Raw genomic sequence first — 17,709 nt, 5'->3', positions numbered from 1 at the left:
GTTCCAGAATGGAACTGGGTCCCAGCAATATCGCTTAGTGGAATGGTAACTCCAGCTGTGCGGCCCTTCTCTGTGGCTGTTGTGACTCCGTCTACCCACTGGATATCAAGATGGAGTCAGCTGGTCTGGAGGCCATAGCATATAGCCCGAGGGGGCACAGACAGGCCCAGAGTCCAAGGTAAACAAATTATCTCTACTGCTAATACCTCTGACACGTGGCTATTCCCTCCTCACACCAAGCACAAATTCTTCAACTTGTGAGCACTCCAGACAGCCAGCTCCACACAGCCACGAAGTTATGAGAGAGATAATGAAGTTTCCCATGATCTTTTTCTGATCAGGTGTAAAAATTTGCTAGAACAGTTTATGGGATGCGGGGGAACATTGGTTTTACTGTCATTTTTTGTTTGTTTGAAAAAAATGTTTATTTTCACTTTATGCGTATTGAGCGTTTTGATAGTACAGTACATATGGCTGTGCACTACATGCATGTAGTACCTGAAGAGTCCAGAAGAGGGCATCAGATCCATTGGAAACTGGAGTTACAGGCGGGAGTGCTTGCTCGGGTCCTCTGGAAAAGCAACAAGCATTCTTAACATGATTTATCTCTTCAGCCCTTAGTTATTTTTTGAAAAATTCATACACGCATGTAATATATCTTGGTTATACCCAATCCCACCTTTTCTCCCAGCTTTCCCCACCCCCACATTTCATCTTCTCCCCGACTTCACGTCTTAAAAAAAAAAATCAGTTAGCACTGCCTGTGTTTGCTGTGTGTGCGTGCGTGTGCGTGTACGTGTGTGTGGTCATCCCCTGAGGCATGGGAAACCTACCAATGGCCACCCCTTCCTTCCTCCAGTAGCCTGCCTCTGCCGCCCAAATGCTGGAATTAAAGGCTTCTGGCCAGCAGAAGCCGGGATTTTTGACTGGCTTGATCCTGTGCAGGTTTTACACCGGTTACCGCAGCTGGTGAGTTCCTGGGTGCAATAACCGTTTCTACGTAGAAGACATTTTACATCGTTCATTCCCATCATCGGTCCTTGAATTCTTTCTATCCGCCCCCCCCCCCCCCCCGCCCCCGTGATCCCTGAGCCTTTGGGAGAGGAGGGTTGATGGATGCGGCCCAGCTACGGCTGGGCATTCATTGTTGCTCGTTCTTAGCCCTTGGGCCAGTTAGAGGCTCTGCATCAGCCACTACCCACTCACTGCAAACAAGACTGAGAGTCCCACAAATCTGTCTGCTCGAGCTCAGAGGAAGAAGCGAGAAAAGCCCCTTTCAACTTCATTTTGTTCAAGGACTTTTGAAACAGTCTCAAGTGCCTTTTTCACCACTAGATGGCAGTGTTTAATAAGGGACAAAGAAGCAGGCGTACTATTTAAAATTAAAATTAAATCTAACGTGGAAAAATACGTACAACCTAAACGGTACCTGGTGACGGCTTTTAAACATTTTGAGATGAAATGCTTTGTGCACACTGGTTACATTTTATTTTTGAAGTGAAAAAAAAAAAACAAAAACAAACCAATCCAACCCAACAGTTAATATTTATCATTCTAATAATTTAAAATATTTTACAATATTTTTGAAGGATCACATTCCCATCAACAGTGCACCGGGTTTAATTTATTCAAATCCTGATAGCATGCTTTTTTTTTGTTTTATTTGTGTGTATGTGTGTCTGCACACATGCATGGTGGGGGTAGGCACAAATGTGTTTGGAGGTCAAAAGACAACTTGCGGGCATCGATTCTTGCCTTCCATCGTGTGGGTCTTGGGAATAGAACTCAGACAGTTAGCCACGGCAGCAAACCCTTTTCCCTGCTGAACCATCTTGCTGGCTTATTACCGTTGGGCTACACGTGTGCATGGGTATGCAACAGAAATTTTATATTTGAACAGGAGAGATATAGCTTATTTCTATTTTTCATTAACGTATGTTATGAAACAGCGCACTCGTACATCTCTCAAGCCCTGAATTCACAGCCTCACTTGCTCCTTGCACCGACTGTCATGTTGTTTCTGCTTTAAAGGGTCTAGATCCTGGGCAGAGGACAGACACAGAGAGAGACAGAGATAGAGAGGCAGGGAGAGACAGACAAAATGACAGAGAGAGACAGAGATAGAGAGGGAGAGAGGCAGAGTCAGGGTGACAGAGAGGGAGTCAGAGAGAGACAGAGAGACAGAGACAGACAGAGAGGCAGAGACAGGGTGACAGAGAGATACAGAGGCAGAGATAGAGATACAGAGACAGAGAGGACAGACACAGAGAGACAGAGAGACAGAGAAAGAGAGACAAAGACAGAGAGGCAGAGACAGAGTGACAGAGAGGGGCTGAGCTTGGCATTGGCTTTTGAAACCTCATAGTCCACCTTCAATCATACTCCTTTTCTTTTTTTCTTTTTTTTTTAAAGATTTATTTATTATTTATACAACATTCTGCCTGTACACCAGATCTTACTATAGATGATTATGAGCCACCATGTGGTTGCTGGGGATTGAACTCAGGACCTTTGGAAGAACAGCAAGTGTTCTTAACCTCTGAGCCATCTCTCCAGCCATACTCCTTTTCAAATAAGTCCACACCCCCTAATCCTTCCCAAACAGTTCTACTCCCTGGATACCAAGCATTCAAATGTTATGAGCCTAAAAGAGCCATTCTCATTCAAACCATTACAATACCTGATGTAGCCCAGGTTAGTCTAAATTCACTCTATAGCCAAGGATGACCTTGGGCTCCTTATCCTCATCTTCCACTCCCCAGGGCTGAGATTACTGCCTGGCTCTGCTGTGTCACCATTACTAGTATCTCTATCAGTCTTTTCACTTTTTGTGGCAGTGGGGTTGAACCCACAGCCTTGAATGCTCAGCAAGCCTTGGGCCACTGAGTTTCATCCCTAGCTCTACCACTCCTCACTTACAGGTAGAAGTCACCTGGATAATTCTTTGGTTTACAAATCAGCCACATCTTGGCCAAGACTCTCCACTGACAAGGGAAAAGTATTTGGAGGAAACACTGAGACCGTGGTTTTATTGACAGGTAAGGGAGGTTGCTGGTCCCCAACAATTTGTGCAAAAGTGAATTCAGGATGTATTTATTGGGCTGGCAAGATGGCTCAGTAGGTAAAGGTGCATGTGGGTTAGCCTGAGGATCTGAGTTGGGTTCCTGGACCTTACATGGTTTAAAGAGAGAAGTGACTCCCTCAATTTGCCTTTGGACCTCCACATGTGCACCGTGACACACATGTGCACACACAAACCATTGCTCAACATTCACATGTTAGTGACAGTGCAAGAGACAGAAGCATAAAACCAAAATGTGTATACATAGTAAAAAGAAAAGACCATTGTTGATCCAATGACCTTTTCAAATACAACGAGGCTGCCATCATATTGTATTGCTGTTTCCCCAGTGGTAAAGAGAAGCATTTGCAAAAACATCTGCTGATGTTTAAAATTAAATAAAATTAATTAAAAATTATTTATTTAAAAATTTTATTTATTAATAAAATAAGATAAAACAAAGCATGTCATATGGTGCTCAGGAGAACTTTCTGAGGATCCCAAAACAGACATTGAAATATGGAAGAGAAGAAAAAAATTGAAGAGAGATCTGATTTTTGTTGTGTTTTCAGTGAGTATGGGTGCTTGCCTGTATGAATGTTGTGAAATACATACATGTAGTGCCCAAGGCGGCCAGAAGAGGGCGTTAGACTCCCTGGGACAGGAGTTACATTGTGCGTTGTCATGTAGGCACTGAGAATCAAACCTGTCTTGGTCTGGAAGAGCAGTTAGTGCTCTGAACTACTGAGCCATTGCCTCCAGCCTCAAGACATAATGTTGAAATTGAGCTGCCAGAGCTAGTGGTTCATGGGGAGTCATGTGTGAGCATTGCTGTGCCTGCCTTTGCTTTTAAATGTCCAGAGCTGAGACCAGCGAGATGGGTCAGTGAATAAAGGTGCTTGCCATCAAGACTGAAGACTTGAGTTCAGTCACCAGGACCGACACAGTGAAAGGAGAGACTGGACTCCCACAAGTTTTCCTCTGATCTCTATGCACCATGGCATGTAACTGTACCCCCCTACCCTGCAAGAGTAAATAATAAGATGTAGTTTTAAAATATCAAATGTTTATCCCATTTGCCTTTCTGAATGAGGACTAAGCATCTTACCCAGGGTCCTCCTTCTTGCTTAGTTTCTTTAGGTGTACAGATTTTAGTATGTTTATCCTGTATTATATATTTAATATCCACTAATAAGTGAGTATATACCATGTGTCTTTCTCTTCTGTGATACCTCACTCAGGATGATCTTTTCTAGTTCCCACCATTTGCCTATAAATATCGGAAGAAGGTAAAAACAGGAAACAGGACAGGAGCCTACCACAGAGGGTCTCTGAAAGACTCTACCCAACAGTGTATCAAAGCACGTGCTGAGACTCATAGCCAAACTTTGGGCAGAGTGCAGGGAATCTTATGAAAGAAGAGGGAGATAGAAAGATCTGTAGGGGACAGGAGCTCCACAAGGAAAACAATAGAACAACAACAACAACAACAAAAATCTGGGCCTAGGGGCCTTTTCTGAGACTGATAATCCGTCCAAGGACCATGCATGGAGAGAACCTAGAACCCCTGCACAGTTGTAGCCCACGGCAGCTTAGTGTCAAATTGGGTTCCCTAGTAAGGGGAACAGGGGTTGTCTCTGACATGAATTCAGTGGCTGACTCTTTGATCACCTCCCCCTGAGGTGGGGGAGCAGTCTTACCAGGCCATAGAAGAAGGCAATGAAGCCAGTCTTGATGAGACCTGATAGGGGAGGAGGACCTCTCCTATCAGTGGACTGGGTGAGGGGCATGGGAGGGGAAGAAGGAGGGAGGGTGGGATTGGGATAGGATGAGGGAGGGAGCTACAGCTGGGATACAAAGTGAATAAATTGTAATTACAAAATCAGAAAAAAAAATCAAATGTTCAAGTCCCCTGAAGGCAGCGGTGGCTGTGGGGATGGAACACAGGTGGGTGCAGTGCTTACTACAGGGGAGAGAAAGGAGTTGGTTTGGTTGCCAGGCAACACTTAATAGCTCAGCAATGGAGATGAGTCACCAGAAATGAGATTGAGCAGAGGCAGTGAGGGAGGGGCCTCACCCTCCTATCCAGTGGTTGCCTTGACTAGGGGAAGCCTGCAGATCCTTCATTTTATTTTCTGATGGTCACCACTTATCATTTCACATCTGTTGTTTGCATAGATTAGGTTGTTAGTTCCCAAAGCATACTTCAAGGATCCCTGGCCTTCTCAGCGTAGATGGGGATAAGTGACTATTTTCTTTTGTTTTTGTTTCAAGACAGGGTTTCTCTGTGTAGTCCTGGCTTTCTGGAACTCCCTCTGTAGACTGGCTGGCTTGAACTCAGAGATCCACCTGCCTCTGCCTCCCAAGTGCTAGGATTAAATGTGTGAACCAGCATCACCTGGCAGGATCATGAACCTTTCAGGAGTCTACATATTCAAAATTATTTTCCTGAAGTGTTTGGGTATCATGGATTGTTGTCTGCCTCCTTCTTTTTCTCCTTTCCTGCTTCCTTCCTTCCCCCTCTCTCTCCTTTTATCCTTTTGATTCAAGGCAGTCACACTACTGATTGGAAATGTCCTGAAGGAGGTGATCTATGGTCTTTGGGATCTGAAGAAATTCTATGATCAAATCAGTTAGTATGCCAGCATAGTTGGAGGCAGAACTTGGGCAGTTGATGGAATCAGTTTTCTTCAAGGATGCAGCCCCTGGTAGGATGCCCGTGCCCCAGTGGGTGTGGGTAGCACTAATTGGACCTAGTGTGTTAATAAAGAGAGAGAGAGAGACATAAAGTTGGGAGTGGTGCAGTGTTGGGTGACCTAAGACGAGTTCACTGGGGCAGCAAGGATAACTACAAGCAAAGTACATAGTATACATGTATAAAATTGTCAAAGAATAATAAAAATATATTTTGAAATAATTTCTTACATTAAAATTTAAAATATGCTTTTTTTTCTGGGTAGAAGGTTCATCTTCACACCTATAAGGTTTCTAGGCTTTGATTCTAAGTTGTTATGGTCATGTGTAATTATTTTCCTGAGTCTAAAGTTGCATGAGAAATGCAACAAATGTCTCTTTCTAATTGGCCAGGCAGAAAGGAAACTATTCTAAGTGACAACTATCTTTGAGCTATTTCTTGTCCTGTAAGTAAACCCTTTCCCCAGTAAGACTCATTGGTTTGGCAACTTGGACTTTGGGGATAGCCTTACTTTGGTCTGTCATTAGTTTTCTATCTGGGATGTGTAAATGTTTGTTCATGTCTCCCAGTAATAATGTCACACAATAGATGGTTTGCTTTAATTGTCAACTTGATGCAAGGTAGAGTTGCCTGGGGACAGAGTTTCAGTGAGGTGCCCTGTGGAACATTGGGTTGCCCTGTGGGCATGCCTGTAGGGGATTGTCTTAATGGAATCAGAGTTATGTAGGTTATGCTGCCCACTGTGAGGGGCACCATTTCCTAGATAGGGAGTCTGAACTACATATGAGTGGAGAAATTGAGCTTAAGCAAACAAGCAAGTGAGCATTTCTTTCTGCTCTTGATGTTGGCTGTGATGGGGACCATATGTTCCTGGCTTGACTTTCCCACAACTGTAAGCTGAAATGACCTCTTTGCCTCCAAGTTGCTTTATTACAATGACAGAGATGAAACTAGAACTCTAAGCAAGCACTCTACAACTGGGCTGTATTCCCAGCCCTGTTTAACTTATCCTGACTGTGTAACTCAGTGGTATTAGCTACACTTCACATTGTTTTCCGACCAATACTAACTTTTAGTCCCAAGACTGTTCATATTACAAGATGGAGACTCACTAAGGCCTCACATTTTCCCTCCCTGTTCCCAGCCTCCCACGAAAGCTGGATGCACAGCTTGTGGACATGGAATCAGGCGAAATCAGCCTGTTGTGAGTTTTTTCTCACTTGACCTAATGTCCTCAGTGTGCATCCGTGCATGGCAAAGGTCAGGATTGCCTTCTTTGTATGGCTAAAGTATTCAACTGTAAGTGAACACCACGGTTTATTTGTTATTTATTCATATATTGATGGCATAGGTTGCCTTTGTCTGGAATATTACTGCTGTGAATATGAGCTCCACACATAGCTCAAAAGACCTACTTTCAAGGCTTTAGTTATTCTAGTTTCATTTCGGTTGTTGTGATAAAATATCCCAACAAAGAGGCAAAATAAGGAAGGAAAGGGTTCATTTGACTTATTCCATGTTGCAGTTCATATTTATGGGGAATTCAAGGTAGGCATTAACAACATCACATCAGCAGTCAAGAACAGAAAGAGATTAAATATAGACCCTTGTTTAAATGCTTCCTCTTGTTTGGTTTTCTCTTCTCTCATACTATTCATGACCCCTATGCCTAAGGAATAGTGGCATGTTTCTATCTATGCCAATTAAAAGTCAAGACAGTCTTCCACAGACATGCCCACAGGTCAATGTATCTAAGGAATTCCTCCTTAAGACTTTTCTTCCGGGTTATTCTAGGGTTTGTCAAGTTGACAGTTACAATTAATCAATACAGTGGTGTAAAATTGCTGGATCATGTGGATATTTTGTGATTTACTTATGTCAGAACCTGTCAGAATTAATGTTCTGCAATGTGTAAAGTCACAGCCTGCCCACAGTGCAGAAGGAGTCCAGTTTCTCCAGGACATACCAGTGTTTTTTTTTTTTTTTTTTTTTTTTTTTTCTGACTTCTGGCTACTGTGCTGGCTAGTTTTTTCAATTTGACACAAGCCAGTGCCATCTGCTAAGAGGAAACTTCAACTGGAAAAATGCCTCCATCATATCTACTTGTGACTAAGTGAGTGGGGGTATTTTCTTGGTTGGCGATTGATGTGGAAAGTCCAGCCCACTTTGGGAGGTACAACCCCTGGTCAGCTAGTCCTGGTTGTATCAAAATGTAGGCTGAGCAAGCCATAAAAGGCCAGTAAACAGTGTACCTCCATGGTCTCTGCTTCAGCTCCTGCTTCCAGTTTTCTGCCCTGTTTGAGTTCTTGTCCTGACTTCCCTCAGTAATGGACTGTGATTTGATTATTTAAACCAAATAAATCTTTTTTTCTATCCAAGTTGGTTTTGGTCCTGGTTGTTTATCACAGTACTAGAAAGCATGCTAGGATACATACTAACCATGTTAGGGTGTGTGTGGTGGTTTCTTCTTTCTTTTGTGTGTATGTGTGTTTGTGTATAGGTGCTCATGTCTGTGTGCACACAGAGGCCAGAGGCCATGTTGAGTAGTCTCCTCTATTATTCTATTATTCTCTCTATTATTCCTTTAATACAGGGTCTCTCAGTGAAGTTAAAGCTAAGCTGGTGCCCAGCAATCTTCAACGATTGCCCTGCCTCTGCTCTCCACAGCAATTTTTGTGGGTGTTGGAAATCTGAACTCCAGTTCTTATGCCTGTACAGATATAGTGATACAATTTTATGAAATATCTCTTGACACCTCACGCACACTTATATAAGAAACCCCGCTGAAACTCATGGGTTCACTGTTGGTATAATGTTCTTTTGAAATGTATATACCTTACTCTTGTTCATTCAAATGCTGATTTCTCCCTCCCCCCAGTCTCTGGTTTTAATCCAGATATTGCATTGTGATATTTATTCTAAGCATTCTATCTCAACTGCGTGTAAACAGGCCAAAATAAAGCAACTAGCTACAATGTTGTACAATGGCAGGAGCCAGAGGACAGGAAAGAGAGGAGGAGCAAGAGGGCAGGAAATGAGTGGGAAGAGGAGTCAAGAGGGAGCTAGGAGAATGGAGCTGGAGGAGAGATCTCAGAGGACGTGGAGATAAACCAGACCTAAGAGTTCACAAAAAGCAAGTATAATGTAAGAAATCTAAATGTTAGGAAACTATGAAGGCTTGGAGGTTTAGGAGGGAGTAACTATTATTGCCCAGCATACTGTTCTAGGTTAAGTAAATAAACCAGTCTCTGTGTGGTGATTTGGTTATGCAGCTGTTTAGGATTAACTGCAGCTTTATTAACAGATAATTATTAGTAAATATTAATTGTCTTCTACAACAGTTCACCAAGGTGGACTTTGGTGGTATCTTGATTTGCTGTTATTGGTTTCTTATATGGGGTCAGAAGACATTTGTTCACATCTATCCATGAATAGTGTCATACAACAGGATCCTTGTGGGTCATAATGGCTGTAGTTCAGGTTGAGGTGGCCATATCCAACTCAGAGGGAATAGCTACACTGCCTCCTGAAATGGAGTTGCCAGTTCATGTGGAGATTTTATTTTCAATACCCTGAGAAACAGATGTATTGCTTGCCATAGTGGCTGCATCCTTTACATGACTTCCAGCAATAACCTGCAACACACGTAAATAAAAATAAAATAAAATGTGAGGGTCAGAACTATGAGGGGAGAGAGGAGATAGGAATTGAGAAACAAAGAGGGATAATCGTATATTCAGACAAAATAAGATTCTAGAAACAAAACAGAAAAAAAAAGAAAGTTGAACAGACAGTAAAATAAAGCCAGGGAGAGGCAAAGACTGAGCAAGTTAGAGGCTAAGAGAGAGGAAGCTGAGGAAGAGATGGGAATATGGCAGCAGGGAGCATAGCAGACATCTGAAAGAAAGACCTGCAACAGAGAAATACCAGGTGAGATTAGCCGGAGCCCCAGAGATAAGAGAGGAGAGAAATTAGAGTGTTGCAGAGAGGAAGGCCTCCTGAGGGCTGGGTTGAGAGATGCTTACGGATCTAAGACAGAAGAGAAGCAGGGACAGCAGAGTACCTCTTACAAGCAGAGTTCCATTCCCAGGACTCATATGGTAGAAGGAAAGAATTGACTCTTACAAATTGTCCTCTTACCCCTTTACCCCTTAACAGACAAGTAAACAAAGAAATAAGTAATGTAAAAACAAAAAAGGGGAAGCAAAGGAGAGATGGAGAAAATGGTAGAACAGAGAGAAACTTTCCTAGCTTTCCTCTCAGGGTGGCTTCCATTCTTACATCTAGAAAAGATACATGGGGACCTATGGGGATTTGGGGCAAAGATCAATCCACTGAAGCCTCATTACTGATGGCCAATAATGGGTCCTTGTGGGAGCCAAGTGTGGTCCCAATGTCCTGATCCAGGGAGAGATCAAAGTGGGAGTCCTGTAATTACTTGCCCAGGCTCTCTGTGTCAGAGCTCTCTATGGATCTGGATAGAAGGCTTTAACTCATCCTACAGAGAACACAATCTGGATAATTTGCTACTTCCCCCTGCTTCTGATCTTAGGAGCCTCATGCAGTTTGCGTGTTTTTGGTGGTGGGAAGGATCTATTTCCTCTGTGATGGGGATGTGTGGCCATGGAGTTGCTATGTGGTAAAGGAGGAGGTGAAGACTTTCTCTGAGGTGAGTCTGTTGAAGCTTCAGATTCTTAAGAGTGACCCACAAGGAGTCAGTGATATGTTCTGTGACTCCAAGAACATGCTGTACAAAGTGTTTTGTGTGTGTATAGGGAAGAAATGTTTCTGGGGGAGTTCATATCTCTCTCCACCTCTCTTCCATCATAGTCCTGACCCATTATGCATATATATATATATGTATATGTAAATTTTATTTTTATTTTATGAGCACTAGTGTTTTGCCTGCATGTGTTTGCATGAGGGAGCCCCAGGGCCTGGAGTTACAACAGTTGTGAGCTTCCATGTGGGTGCTGGAAATTGGAGCCAGGTCCTCTGGAAGAGCATCCAGTGTTCTTAATCCTGAGCCATCTCTCGAGCCCCAACTTTGATACATTTTGAAAGGAAGGATTGGATGGTAAATGGTGAGGAGTTAGGATTAGTGTTGGATTAGAGATGGATTAGGATTAGAGTTGGGGTCCCAGGGTTTTATGAGGACTTAGACAAAACCAGCCTGAATGAACCTGGATGTGGATTATTGTATCAGATGGCGATACAGTGCTATGAGGACATGGAGTGAAAATGGAAGGGGAGGATGAAGAAGAAGAGAGAGGAAAGAGAAGGACAAAGAAGGATTAAACAGAGAGGAGAGAAAAGGATGAGAAAGAATGAGAAGGAAGAGAGAGATAGACAGAGGAGAGGGAAGAGGGATGAGAGGAACCAGGAAAAGAGAGAAAGAGAGGGAAGAGGAGAGGAGGGGAAAGGAGAGGAGAGGAAGCTAGGGAAGGAGAAAGGAGAGAAAATGAGGGAGAGAGTGAGGGGAAGAGAGGAGTGAGAAAGAGAGAGAAGAGGGAGAGAGAGGGAGCAGAGAAAAAGATTCCTTTACAATGTTTTAGAAAATGCATTTTAATCAATTAATTTGCCATTATCATATTCAGTGTGTGTGTGTGTGTGTGTGTGTGTGTGTGTGTGTTGTGTGTGTGTGTGTGTGTGTGTAATGTGGAGGTTGGGGTTGGTTCTTTTCTTCCAGCTTGTGTGTTTCAGGATTTTTCTCAGGCCCTTAAGCCTTTGTCAAAAACCTTTATTTTGGAAAATTTTGAAAAAACTTCCTTCAGGATAACAGGATAACGCAGTCTGCGAGTGGCAGAGATAGAACTGGTCAACAAGTAATTGTAAATGGAAAGGGGTGATGGTAAGCAAGACATAACTCAGATTTGGGGAGGACAAGGGAGGAGTGAGGAAGAAGAGTGCTGGGGAGGGAGACTAAGAGAAGGAAAAGCTAGGCCCGCCATCTCTTACACTTTCAGCCCAGAGGGGCTGCAGTGACCCTGCCATTGTCTTTGTCTCCAGGATGGGCCCTGGGATCCTCAATGATTCAGGAACCTCAGAGTTCCTGCTGCTGGGGCTGTGGGCCCCACCTTCCTTTCGTCCTCTGCTGTGGGCCTCCCTTCTCCTAGCTTACCTTGCCACGGTGTTGGGTAATGGTGCCCTAGTGGGACTGATAACCCTGGACAGAAGACTGCACCGACCCATGTACCGCCTGCTGACCCACCTGGCCCTGCTGGACACAGCCTATGTGAGCACCACGCTGCCTCAGGCGCTGGCACACATGGCCATGCGCCGCGCTCACCTCTCAATGGCACGCTGTGGTGCACAGCTGTATGTGGGCATCTCCCTGGGCAGCTGCGAGGCTATCCTATTGGCCACGATGGCTCTGGACCGCTGCCTGGCTGTGTGTAGACCCCTGCATTATGCGACTCTGGTGACCGCGCCTCGCTGTGCAGCGCTGGCCGGAGCATCCTGGACTCTGGGCTTTGTGTTGTCTGTGCCCAACGCGGTGGCTGCACTGCGCCTGCCCTTCTGTCCCGGGAGGCCGGCTGTGGACCATTTCTTCTGTGAGCTGCCTGCGGTGTTGAGGACAGCCTGTGCAGACACCACAGCCAACTACAGGCTGGTCTACGGCCTGGGCGTGCCAATCCTTTTGGTACCCTTAGTCCTCATCCTAGCCTCCTACACCTGGATTCTGGCTGCAGTGCTCAAGTTGCCTTCTGCTGGGAGTCGCCGCAAGGCCCTGTCCACCTGCAGCTCACACTTGGCGGTAGTGGGGCTCTTCTATGGCACAGTGAGTGCCATGTACCTGCGGCCACGAGCTCTCCCCGCTAGACACCATAAACTGGTGGCCGTCTTCTACCTGGTGGTCACACCTGTCCTCAATCCACTCATCTACAGCCTTCGAAACCACGAGGTCCACATGGCAGCCCGCTATGCTCTGGCTCGGCTGCGGGGGATGCGCACTGTTCTGCATTAAGTTATGTGTGCGGGGCACAGAACTTTCTCCCAGTTCTGGTCCTTTCAGATCCTGCGAGGACATCTTTCTTTCTGTTTTATTTTAGTTTTTGAGATAAAGTCTCAGTAGCCCTAATTAATTTGGAACCCATTAGATAGATTAGGCTGGACACTCGAACTCACAGAGATCCACTTGCCTCTTGAGTGCCGTAATTAAATGGGTATGCCACTACACAGGGGTTTCTTTGAAAAAATACAATATTTTTATTGACCTTTTGATAGTTTCTGACTGTATTTTGATCACATTCATTTCCCACTCCATCCCCCGACTGCACCCCCAACTTGATCTACCAGTACGCTCCAGGCAGGCATTCTGCCGACCGAATCACATTCCCAGTCCTATTGGAACTTTTAAATAAAGAATTAGATGATATATATTTTCAGAGCTGGTGAGGATACTTCACTTCTGTCATTGTGAATTGGGGAGAGAGAGAGAGAGAGAGAGAGAGAGAGAGAGAGAGAGAGAACAGATAAAGCCAGAAGGAAACTTGGTGCTGCCTCCAGAAACTATTAGTGGACACTGGTGTCTGGGTTATTACAAAATATGTAGGGAGGGTGCTCAGAGGGGCTGGAGGAAAGGGAATGGAAAAAACAATACAGTTCTATTTTAAGTAAAAACATAAAAATTGAAAAAACAAAGGTGTTATTTATTTTGTATATGTGTGTGTACCCGAGTGCATGCAGCATGCAGCATTTGTATTACATAATAACCTTATGCCTACAGGTGTCCAAGAAGGCCAGAAGGTGCTGGATCCCTTGGAACTGAACTTACAGATGACTGTGAGCATGATGTGGGTGCTGGGATTCGAACCTCGGTCCTCTGCAAGAGCAGCCAGTGCCCTTAAGTGCCATCTCTCCAGCTCTTATTCTTTTACTTTTAAAATTTTGCCTTTGAAAATATAAAAATAATTTGTAACAAGGCTGTTTTTAGCCAGCCCTGACATCAGGTGAAACACAAACTCAACAATTTTCAGAGACCCAAGTGTGGTGGACCAAGCTTGTTATCCCCAGCATTAGGGAGTCGGAAGCAGGAGGATCGATATTTCATTGTTCACCATGATGGCTTTCAAACATGTTTTCATTCAAGTCATCATGTACTTTGACCATATTCACTCCAATACCTTTTTTTCTGCCCCCTCCAGTCTTTTGGTTCTCTGTGTTTCTCTGTCCTTAAAATAATACTAGAAATGCTTAGTAAAATGTTGTCTATAGGTATATTATAGATCTTTTATTGTCTTGACACATCTTCTTTCTAATCTGAGTTTTTCCAGGACTTGTATCATAAAGGCATGTTGATTTAATTTTTTTTTTTTAATTTTTGAGTTATGTGTCTGTGTGTCTATGTGTGAGTATGTGCACATGAGTGCTGCTGTTCTCAGGGTACAGGAGAGGGTATAGCTCCTGGAACTGGAGTTACAGGCTGCTGAGAACTGAACTCAGGTCCTCTGCAAGAGTACTGTATGCTCTTAACTACTGAGCCATCAATGCAGACACTATTTTTACTTTTGTAGAAAAACAAATATACCTCTTGTGTCTGTCACAGCCTTAGTTTTCGATACCGTGCTTCAGTTTCTCCAGATCTAAACTCCACATCACTATTGCATAGATGTTCATTGCGGAAACCAGAAGAAGTAGATTATATCAGAGGTGTCCAGGAACTTTGGCATCTACTCTCGGTTTTAGTTAACTTTCCATTGCTATGACAAATACTTAAGACAATCAGATTATAATGAGAAAAGGTCATTTTGCTTTGGCTCACTGTTTTAGAGGCTTCATCATGTTGGGTGAGGAATATACTCACGCTATTGTTCTACAGGCACACTGGGAGTGCTCACAAAATGACGTGTAGCTCCTGGAACTCATCTCTTTGGATAGAAAGTACTAGGGGACATTTTTTGATGATGTATAGATAACAAGAGATGTGATAATAACTTATATAAGCATGGTTTATTTTGATCATCACACACAGGATGCAATAGGGATTTTTTTGTGTGTGTGTGTGTGTGCTCAGTTTAGAAAGAAAAAATGTATTGGGTAGTTTGGAGGGTTTGGTTTGATTCTGTTTTATAAAGATCTGTGTGTCTATGTGTGTCCATAAGTGTATGCACATGTGCATGCAGGCAGCCGAGGAGGCTGAAAGAGGGCATCAGATCTCCTAGAGCTGGGGTTTCAGGCATTTGTGGGTACCCATTGCAGGTGCTGGGAACTGAATCAGGTCTTCTGCAAGAATAGTACTCTCTCTTAACTACTGGGCCACCTTCAGACCGCTTATTCTCTTAAAATTACGTATTTTTTTTATAAATAGTTAATCAATTAACCAGCTAGTATTAATTAGCTGGTTAGTTAATTAATTTGTGTGTGTTTATGTGTGTGGTGTTCAGAGAACAACTGGTGGATTTGTTTCTTGCCTTCTGCCATGAGCATACTGTGTCATCAGCCTTGGGCTTGGCTGCTGGTGTCTTTGCTCAGTGAGCGTGTCACTGGTGACTTATACTCTTCATTTGAACAGAAATTGTGGATGTTTAAAAAGGATTTTATTTTAGGATTTTAGTTTGAGTGTTATATTCAGAAATGGTATGGTGAGATTTCTGTGTGTGTGTGTGTGTGTGTGTGTGTGTGTGTGTGTGTAATTCTGGAGTTCTTCCACCAAAAAGATAAAAGAGGATGAGATGATTGGAAAGAGGGTGGTGTGATGGCAATCAAGTGCAAGAACCCTATATACAGTGCGTTTGTCGTTCTAATTTTTTTCATCTTTTATTCTCTTTCATTAAACAGGAATATAAGACCACAAGGAAGATCAAATGAAATAAATGCAACATTACATTTACATATATTGCTCCTCACACTAACATTCTAAAAATATTTAAAGTTTATTCTTTGACAGTTTCATGCATGTATATAAAACATCTGATCACAGCCACCTCCAACTCCCCACTCCCTCTAGATACTCCCTCAACACTTCTCTCTCCCACCTACATGTGTTGTCCTTTACAATAATTTTTTTCGTAGCCCATGGAGTGCTGCTTGCTGAAATGTTGGTTGATCTTTTGCATGTGACCACAGCTGTGGTGAGTTTGTGAGTGCAATGGCCATGCCATGTCTAGAAGAGAGTGCTTCAATTACATCACTCCAAAGTCTCAACTTCTGCCTCTTATATTCTTTCTGGCCTTTTCTTTTCTTTTTTTAATGTTACTTTATTTTTAACCATATACAAAGTAAGAGATTACCTTATTGCATTCTCATATACACTTAGTTAGGTTGTTTGCCTTGTACTTCCATTCTCTGTCTCCCTGTCCCCACTTGTACCTTCCACCTCCAGGCTCCCCACTTCCACTGTCACGTCACAAGTGTTCTGTTGCCCTCCCTACCCTATCCCTTAAAACTGCCTTTTCCTTCTTATGGCTTATTTCTAGTTTCCTTTATTTCCCTGGCTGTCCTGAAACTCACTCTGTAGACCAGGCTGGCTTAAAACTCACAGAGATTTGCCTGCCTCTGCTTCCCACATGCTGGGATTAAAGGTGTGCACTACTGTAAGACCTGGGGTCTCACAGCTCAGGAGTTCAATCGTGCCCTTCCCAGAAACTCCCCCAGACCAAGACTCGTTGCAAAAGCAAGAGGTTTATTTACCATTGTACAATGGGGTCACCCCCGCTGGTCAGCAAAGAGTGGCACCGGGAGACAAAGGCCTTTAGGTTTTTAAAAGAAAAATTGCGGGAGATTTGAAGTTCTAGTTTTGGCAATTTAGGATTGGATGAGGAAGCTATAAAGTAAGATAATTGGTTAGTCTTAGGTGTTCAAGCTTGGCCAGTCCTGCCAAGTGTGGATGCAGCTGCAATTGAAGGTGGGGGTGGTTAGCTCATCCTTGAAAATTAGGGCTGCAGGCTCTTGGCTGGAGGTCAAAAGCTAATCAGAAGAAGTCTAGGTTCGTTGCTAAGAAATGCTATCTCAAGGACAAGGGTCTGGTCCTTTTTTTGCTGAGTGAAGGTCATTGCTTGCTTGCCCTTTTTTTATATCTGTCCTCACGGATAGGGTCACATTTCTTCACTCTCTGGAAAGGTACTAAGAGGCTTTAGCTTAACCTGGACCTAAAACTCAAAACTATAGGCTTTAGAAGACATATAGGTTACAAAGTTATCCTAACCCTTTTACTACCACTTCCAGCCATTTCTGGTTTCTTGGACCAATTAAAAACTGGGATCCACATGTCATTTTAATGTATGTATGTCTTACATGTATGTATGTGCATGCATGTGAATGTGAAGGTGGGTATGCCTGGCACATACATACAGAGCATAGAGGGAGACATTAGGTGTCTTTCTCTATTTTCATCTGCCCTATAGTCTTGAGACAGGAACTCTTATTGCCCTTTTGGTTAGGCTGGCCAGCTGGTGAACAAGTTCAAGAAGGGATCCACTTATCTCCAAACTCCTAATGCCAGAGTTATAGGCACACACAGCCATACCTTGAGCTCCAAATGCTGAGGTTACTGGCACTCAGAAATATGCTTCACTTTTGCATGAGTGCTGGGGATTTGAAATCCAGGCCTCATGTTTGCTACGAAAGGACTCTTACCCACTAAGCCATCTCGGCCTCTTTTTTCTTAATAAACTAAATTTTCTTTCTTAATAAATTGAGAAATAGGATTTACTAAAATGAAAGGAAAACAAATGTCAAGTGAATCTGACTGTAACATTCATACCCACTGTAGCTGATGGCTAATATTCTTGTTTTCTACATTTAGGCCCTCTATATGGTTATTTTTACTAGATATAAGCACATGCCTCAAGCATTGAGTGCAATAAATTAGCACCAACTGCACACAGACGTGAACACTTGAACTGAGCTAAGGGGACACGAGAAACCCTATCAGAATTCTTAGTGTCATTTCCACATAACTTACCATCTTTCCAAAGCCAAGGACGATCCTTATATGACTGTGATTAGTTCT

The 17,709-nt window shown here is 43.4% G+C and overlaps 1 protein-coding gene across 1 annotated transcript; it reads left to right on the top strand.

Moving 5' to 3' along the window:
- Positions 1 to 11,766: 11,766 nt before the first annotated feature.
- Positions 11,767 to 12,723, top strand: LOC110559113 (olfactory receptor 2A1/2A42-like). Its single transcript, XM_021654383.2, has one exon. The coding sequence runs from the start codon at positions 11,767 to 11,769 to the stop codon at positions 12,721 to 12,723; it is 957 nt and encodes a 318-aa protein (XP_021510058.1).
- The last annotated feature ends 4,986 nt before the right edge of the window (positions 12,724 to 17,709 follow it).

The sequence above is a fragment of the Meriones unguiculatus genome, chromosome 1 (assembly GCF_030254825.1).
Source record: "Meriones unguiculatus strain TT.TT164.6M chromosome 1, Bangor_MerUng_6.1, whole genome shotgun sequence".
Taxonomy (NCBI): Eukaryota; Metazoa; Chordata; class Mammalia; order Rodentia; family Muridae; genus Meriones; species Meriones unguiculatus.
This window is presented reverse-complemented; position numbering and strand designations above follow the sequence as displayed.